This window comes from Bidens hawaiensis, unplaced genomic scaffold, assembly GCF_021521415.1.
Source record: "Bidens hawaiensis isolate Kalapana, Puna unplaced genomic scaffold, B.hawaiensis_p1.1 tig00001575_1, whole genome shotgun sequence".
Lineage (NCBI taxonomy): Eukaryota > Viridiplantae > Streptophyta > Magnoliopsida > Asterales > Asteraceae > Bidens > Bidens hawaiensis.
Genome location: NW_027491088.1, coordinates 340,214 through 347,998, shown reverse-complemented (window position 1 = coordinate 347,998; position 7,785 = coordinate 340,214). Strand labels below are relative to the sequence as shown.

The following is a 7,785-nucleotide window of genomic DNA, read 5'->3' as shown; positions in this document are numbered from 1 at the left end:
ATAAGACGCCTCGCGCGCAAGCTTTATTACTTTCACAGCTCGTAAGTCGCCTCACGCGCCAGCTCAATTATTATTCTTATAGCTCATAAGACGCCTCTCGCGCGCAAGCTTTATTACTTTCACAGCTCGTAAGTCGCCTCACGCGCCAGCTCAATTATTATTCTCAAAGCTCATAAGACGCCTCTCGCGCGCAGGCTTTTATTATGCTACAGCTCGTAAGACGCCTCTCGCGCGCAGGCATTATTATTATTTTAGCGCGTAAGTCGCTTCTCGCGCCAGCTTCATTATTATTATAGCTCGTAAGTCGCTTCTCGCGCCAGCTCCATTATTATTATAGCTCGTAAGTCGCCTCACGCGCGAGCTTCATTATTATTATAGCTCGTAAGTCGCCTCGCGCGCAGGCTTTATTACAACATGTCACCATCATGAAGAAAACCTCTCAAAACTCAGACAATAAAGACAAGGCTAAAGAAAAGGGAAAAAACCGCCTCACACCTTATAAAGTCCAGCGCTCCACCTAGAAGCTTGCGCGCCCAGGAGCAACACTGGACTTGGGGGGGCTTGTAGGGGTATGGTACTAAAACCCGGTTCTACGACCCTAAATCTATTATGTTTGGCTTATTTCATTACATGGACTAATACGATGCCATTGGGCCGAGGGGTTTTGTGGAGGTAACCCTAACTGGGCTAGGCCCATTAGGGTACCATGATGGTGGCCATGAGACTCTATATAAGGAGGTCTCCACCTCCTTATCATGGGTCATGCTCAGTAAGAGCCACCACCACTTTTTGTGTCTGTGAACAAGAAATCCTCAGGATATCTTAGCAGTCGCCTCCACACCCCCGAAACCATTGCAGGTCTCGACATTGCAGGTCGCCGGCGCAGCCGCAGAAGAAGAAGAAGATCAAGACTTGGTTCGTTCATCTCGAAAATCCGTGGAAACATCGTCATGGATCAGGTAAGATTCATTTCGTGATTCGACACTAGGGTTAGAAGGTTTGATTGAATCTGCCGTCAGATGCTAGATGTGAATTTGAATTTGAAGTATAGTTTGATTTAAGCTATAAAATTGGATTATTAAATTTAATTGAATAAATTTAGGAGTTGCCATGTGACACTTTGATAGGTAGATCATTTACACGAAACATAATAAGATAATGGGCCAGGCCCATCTCGGTCCAATCATGCACCACGCAGCTAAACTGAAAACGCTGTCGTATAGAGGGCATGCTTCACCATTTCTTGAACCAAAAGGAAAACCTAACAAAACTGAAGACTGGTTCACAGTACCAAACGTTGATTTAATTTTCTTGAATAAGGTGTGTAATTATCTATTTCTCTTAACATATGAACTAATTTGGTGTTTCCGGATCATATATTTGTAGGATTTCTAGAAATTGAAGCCAATCGATTCGATCTTAAAAGAGCTCAAGCCCGAGCTTAATTATTAAAATAAGCTTGTTTAATAAACGAGTCTGACATTCACTTATCTTGGATTCTTAGTCAAGGTCGAGCTAGCTCGCAAGCTTAAACGAGCCTATTATTATATAACCTTTGCTTAATATATTAAATATATTTATGCTTATGATAAATATAACTAATAATATATTATACTATATATAAACATTATAACTAAAAGATTTATAATGATAACTGAAAATGTATATGAATTCATTAATAAATAATAAACAAGAACTGAGCTCGAGCTTGAAAAGCAACTCATGAGCCAAACTTGAGCATTAGAAAAAAGAGCTCAAAACGAGCGAGCTCAAGCATTCCTAAGTTAAAACGAGCCTAGCTCAAGCCTATTTGAGTTTGGGCTCGGCTCGGCTCGTTTGCATCTTTAGGATTATTCCAGTGAGTTTGGGCTCGGCTCGGCTCGGCTCATCTCTGCATCACCCTTTTAGGTTTCGTAAGTCATAGAATTTATAAATAACAGTGAGTTTATATACAAATTGAAGTTTTTTACACCTTTTTACATGAATTTTGTGGGTTTTTTTTTTATTTTTTTTGGTCTAAAGAAATTAAGGCAAAAACTGTGTATTGAGCATAAAAGCCAACACTGGCAGCCGAAAAAAGTCAAGAATCTGTTCCTTCTGCTTCTGCTCCAGTCATGACTTCATGTAGAAGGAAGAAATCAGAAGATGCAAGTTTCTTGCAGGATGTGAAAGATCACATTGACGAGTTCATATATGCTTCCATGGCCGAACATAAAACATGCTTCCAAAAGACCATTTCTAAGGTTTGTTTCTCAAATAAACCCTATGTTCAATGCTTAACTTGGTTTAAAATATAACGAGGCTCGTCTATGTACAACCAAATAAACTTTAGTTACAACAATATATCAACCTATTTATCAAGTAAAATTTTCATAGTTTTTATATGGAGACCCTTATTTTGACCCACAACTACATGAGACTTACATGTTTCATGTTTGACCCCCTTATGTGTTTTGCTTAGCGCCTTTTAAAACCAAGATGCTTAATATTTATAGAATGATGTGTATTGTAGATGTTTGGAATGTCTAAGGTTGTTGCACAAAAGAGTGTTGATAGCAAGGGTGTTGAGAGTTCGTTGCCCCTGCAAACGGTTGTTTCTGATTAACGAATTAGCGTATGTTGTTGCAGCATGCACTTCGACCTGATGATTTTGTCACGCATGTTTTATTAAAGGCTATGCATAATAGTGATGTTCATATGGTATGATGTATGTGAGGAGATTTTGGACTAGTATCTGTATCTACAGTTGTGGGAAATTTATGAGATTCTTGATTGACTTCATGCAAACCTTGAACTCAAAAACTGGTATTTGACCTATATTTACTGTCAGCTATCATAATTATGCCAATCGCCTCTTGGCTTAGTGGCACATGGTGTTTATCCCCCATCAAATCAGTGTGCGTTCGAGTCCCACAAAGTGGAAATTAGGTGGATTTTACTATTTTAGGAGAAGATGTTGAGGGGGTGGCTGAGCGGGTGGGTGCACGTTTGCCGTTCAAAAGTGGGCAATGTATTGACCTGCATATATTTGACCATAAGTGATATTTGACTAATATCTGGAAATAATACTTGTTATTGCAACTCCTCTAATTGTTTGAATCTGAAAGTGAGCATGATTCGGTAATATTATTTAGAACACTACCTACTATATAACCTGCAATAATATAAAAAGGAACCGAGTGGGATTTTAAATCATTCTCTTGATGTGTTTAGCAGTATCATAAAATTTATAAACCTATACGGGCTTGTTTTGAAGAAAAATTTCTTTTAATCTCTATCGTTTGTGAAACTTGAACCCAAGACCTCCTCCTCCTCTCAAAACCCAGCCGTTTAAAAGCTGTGCCTTTGCAAATGGTCCGCCCTTCAAAAACTTCTCAAATAAAGGCTTTCTCTAGTCCAAAATTTCTACAAAACACTTTGTAAGCCAACTGTGGGCCTGTACTCAACTTTGGTGGACTTGCAACCAATTATTTGGATTTATTATCACAATAAATTTTTCGTCATCAACCGGGTCTGACTCCTTAACCTGTTTTGTGCCTGATAATTTTTTTTAATAGTGGGCTTCTCAACCGTTCTGGTCTCATTTTGGACACTGGTAGAGACGCAACACGTATCTAGGTATGGAACGAGTGATTGTTGGCAATAATATGGCTCTAAGCATCTCTCATGTCTGTTATTCTGTGATTTCCATATCAACCCACACCTTATTGATCATCATCCCAGAGTTTCTTCTCCTACTCTCGTTTGTCTATTCAGACTTGATAGGTTATACCGGATATCACACACTTCATATGTCGCACCAGCTATACTCTTGTTACAATGCTATGCTACCATCAACTTGCATTTGCTTTGGCACTCCATTCTTCGACACCCATCTCATTGTGTCTTTTCTCGCACTTTTATAATGGTTGTAATCTTTTAAGTAAACCTTTGACAATACAATGCATGCCTGCAGTAATTCCAAATCTAGTATAGCATTATTATTTTGCATATACACTGTGACATAATTTGGGGATCCTCTCCACCATTTCGGCTATAAGTATTTTACTACTTTGATTTCAATTGCTTTGCTTAGCTATAACCTTTAAAACAAATTGCTCTAAGGCACTCACTTCTTTGATCCACCGACAAATACGTCCACGTAGATGGTGCTGTTGAATTAATCCAAGATCAAATGTATCTATGTGTGTTTGATTCTTGTGTTACTCACTTACTTGTAAGATCTCTTGCCTACACACCCCAACAAACGGAGTAAAATCGCCACCTTCCAATAGTAGGATTTCATCACCATTACTTGAGTTAGTAATATGTCCGTATATCGAAAATCACAGGCCATGTGATGATGATTTGGTGTTAAGAAAGTAATGACAAGATAGCTAACTAGTGCTTGATATTCTTTTAACACAATTAGTGATGGTGAACCACAGATGATGTTTTTAAAAACGCTGTTTTTCTTCCATTCTTTTTTATCAAATTTTTTCTTATCCCTTCATTGTTTAACTCTCCGGTCTGAGCGTCTGTTTTTCTTACGTTCTAACCGCGAGGGAGTATTTGATTAGGTTTGTTTTGTAGCTATTCTCGTATATGGATTAGGTTTCCTTTGTAATTATCCTCGTAAGTCGTAATATCTCTCTCTCTCTCTCTATATATATATATATATACACACACATATATGTATGTATATGTATACATGTATATGCATAAAGTATGAACAAATGGAGCAATGATATGCAAGAATTATGCATCAACCTTGAATTTTAAAAACCGGAATAAAACTCAAACGCAAGCAAATGAATTATCCAAAGGAATGCAGATAATACAAAAGAATAGATACGAAGGTGATGGAATCCTCTAACCAAGGTTTATTGTATGCTCGGTTTGCTACACTTGGTTAATTTCAAGCTAAACGTTGCTCAGAACGTTCAGTTTAAGGGGGGCTTACTAACTGAGTTTAATTATCATCTATTATAGTGATGACCATTTGATTTATCATTTATTTCCCTTATTTTTGTTTGTTAGTTATTATTCCACCTCTAATTTGAATTTGATAGTAGCTGTTGACGTTTTATTATTATAATCTAGTTATCTTGTTGTCTGCTTACACCGATCTATATTTAAACAAAAACGTGAATCATGAATTCATGATAGATCAATATATGAGAAACTCCAAATTTATCGATTCTATTATAAACTGAGGTTACTAAAACTGTTTATGACTTATCATCAAGTTTTGTTGTAGTTTTTCAGTTCACTCACGTGCCTCGACCATTCACACGTGAACAAGTCAAATCACATATGAAGCAATCATTAATTTTATTGGCTTAACTTGTTTGAATTGTCACAGATTCATCATCATATTAGCAAATCAAATAGCAAATATTAAATTCCAGAAAATAAGAAAACATTTGCATTACATAAATTGCAAATAAAGCACACAATTGGTATGACTTCACTCCATTACATAAAGAACATCTAGTTACATCTGGCATGCGTCCAGGTGGATAACCGTTGCATCTTTATTATAGCTATTTGTTCACATCAATGCTTGAGATTTGTCACCCTGCATTTCAGACAATGAGCAACATTTATAATATGATTGATATATCTTACACCAACCAATAATGTATGGTGTCTAAACACTCACATTGTATAGTATTGTTGTAATTACCTTATATATGATCATCCAGTGGTTCGGTAGTTGGGATAAGGAACTCGACCGCTTTCAATGCTCTTCAGATCCTCCACAAGGACCTGATAATGCTGCTTCACTTCCTCTGCAGTTTTGCCACCAACTGCTTTGGCGACATTATGCCACCTGTCAGGAGTATCTTTGTCAAACACCGCCAACGCCTTCTCAAACGCCTTGTTCTGAGTAGCAGTCCATGAACCCGACCCACGTGATGACATTGAGCTAGATGCCATATTCACAACACAAAAGTAGATAGCAAAAGGATAGGTAAACTATTAAGTGAACACTTAAAAGAGTTGATATGAGTCAATAGTTGGCAAATGTGGTCTTTTATAGGCTCCAAGAACATAGGGAGGGGAAAGTGGGCCCGTGCTAGTTGGCCCGTTAACATTGCCAACCAAGAAGAATTTCAAATGATTCGCCTCGATAAGCATCATAAAAGCGAGTAGGATTGAAAGTTTCTCTTGTATGAAGAATTAGTATCAGGGCGGTTCAAGGGGGGCCTCTAATTTCTATTTAAATATATGTAGGTAATTTAGACTTTAGAATTGTTGGGAGTAAGGTTTGTGGTCTACAATTATGCATACACAACAAATCATAAGATTGAAAGCACAATAAGTTTTAGGGGCTGTATGGTGACCTCTTAATCTGAATCAATCAACATTAAGTGTGCTTGGTTCACCAAGACACCTCTGGATCGGTCAACAACCTCTTACCTATTAAGCTTCAACATGATGTTGAATTCAAATTTTACCTCCATTCACATGTGTTCATCACCCGTAGTCTACTACTCACGCACCACCTCTTCGACCCACCACCTCCACTAATCACCACCACATCTGCGTACTTAGCATTGACTCAGCACTTACTGGCTCACAGTCTCTTAACCATTCAGACCTTTTACTGGTTTAACACTTGTGCGGAGGTTGCCAAAGAGCCCCTTATGTTTAATTATTTATTTATTTATTTCTTTAATGAAAATGCATAGTTTATTATCCACTTTGCCCCCCCCCCCAAAAAAAAAAAAAAAAAAAGTTAACCGGTCTTGATACGTATCTCCATAAACCATTATTTTGCCTACTTGCGAGTGACATCTTATCGGGTCGGTACAATATCCTTCTGTAACATTTGTCTTGGAGGGTTATATGAAGAAAACTATTCTCTTCACACAGATAACGGGGGCCGGGGACCGGGTTCAAAATCAAAATAAATATAATCTTAAAAGGGGTGTCTACACCCAATATTCCAGTCCTAGATCTCACTAGAAAAGAAATAGCCTCTCATGTGTTATCCTCATATGTACTTTGTCCTCAACAAATGTCCAAGGTTCTAGCTGGCTAGCTGTGTGTTTCTGTACGATGATTTCTACAACCAACGCATGTTGTTTATGTGTACGTATACGCGTATGATACTTAACGGGCCGGGTATACTGACGGAATATTGCTATAAACTAGGATATCTGTGATGATACCATTGTTTGATTATAGGCCATAGGTTCCTTTAAGTGCAGGTTGTGGAGCCAACATTGGCTGTCACTGGCCTAATTAGTTGGCTCTTTACTACATACAAGGATGCATACAAATCTTCTTATTTTTGTATTTGATTTCCTTCTGTTGGTATAGGAATCTTTTTGCTTTTGTACATTTAGTACTATATGCATCCTTTTGTTTTTTTATTGTCTGTTTTGGTGAAGGACTTGCATTAGAATATTATTATGAATCATCGTCTATGATCAACCGATCATGTGGTCAACAATTCAGGTATATGGTCAAGGTCACGCGTATCTGATGTGCTTGTGGATCGTATGTGGACTCGATGAACATGATAAATACTCGTCAAAGAAATGAGAGAATATGTGACTACTTTAATCCTTGTGACAGGTGAATAGAACCATATTCATTTCTAGTGGCAGAATGAATATCTGCATGGGGCTACCATAAATTCCATATATAATGCTGTCATAGTCTTTTTAGGTTCAACCTAGGACAAGAATGTTTCAACATATTACTTGGCCTAGAATAGCTCGGTTGCATTGGATAAGCCGGTGGGTCAGACGGAGTGGGAGACTGGTCAAAAACAGGTTTGGGTCAATAGGG

The 7,785-nt window shown here is 37.9% G+C and overlaps 2 protein-coding genes across 2 annotated transcripts; one reads left to right on the top strand and one right to left on the bottom strand.

Annotated features, from left to right (window-relative positions):
• The first annotated feature begins 1,148 nt into the window (after positions 1 to 1,148).
• Positions 1,149 to 2,715, top strand: LOC143585206 (uncharacterized). The gene is made up of 3 exons (XM_077067048.1): positions 1,149 to 1,320; positions 2,023 to 2,243; positions 2,513 to 2,715. The coding sequence occupies exons 2-3, from the start codon at positions 2,115 to 2,117 to the stop codon at positions 2,603 to 2,605; spliced, it is 222 nt and encodes a 73-aa protein (XP_076923163.1). The 5' UTR covers positions 1,149 to 1,320; positions 2,023 to 2,114; the 3' UTR covers positions 2,606 to 2,715.
• Positions 2,716 to 5,355: 2,640 nt separating this feature from the next.
• LOC143585196 (protein RADIALIS-like 1) lies at positions 5,356 to 6,419 on the bottom strand. The gene is made up of 2 exons (XM_077067040.1): positions 5,669 to 6,419; positions 5,356 to 5,560 (listed from the first exon to the last, which is right to left on the bottom strand). Exon 1 carries the CDS (start codon positions 5,920 to 5,922, stop codon positions 5,680 to 5,682), a length of 243 nt encoding a protein of 80 aa, XP_076923155.1. The 5' UTR covers positions 5,923 to 6,419; the 3' UTR covers positions 5,356 to 5,560; positions 5,669 to 5,679.
• Between the last annotated feature and the right edge of the window lie 1,366 nt (positions 6,420 to 7,785).

Coding starts and splice junctions, on each gene's coding strand:
- LOC143585206 (XM_077067048.1), top strand. CDS start 2,115: ATGACTTCATGTAGAAGGAAGAAATCAGAAGATGCAAGTTTCTTGCAG. Junction 2,244..2,512: donor TCCAAAAGACCATTTCTAAG/GTTTGTTTCTCA, acceptor TGTGTATTGTAG/ATGTTTGGAATGTCTAAGGT.
- LOC143585196 (XM_077067040.1), bottom strand. CDS start 5,922: ATGGCATCTAGCTCAATGTCATCACGTGGGTCGGGTTCATGGACTGCT.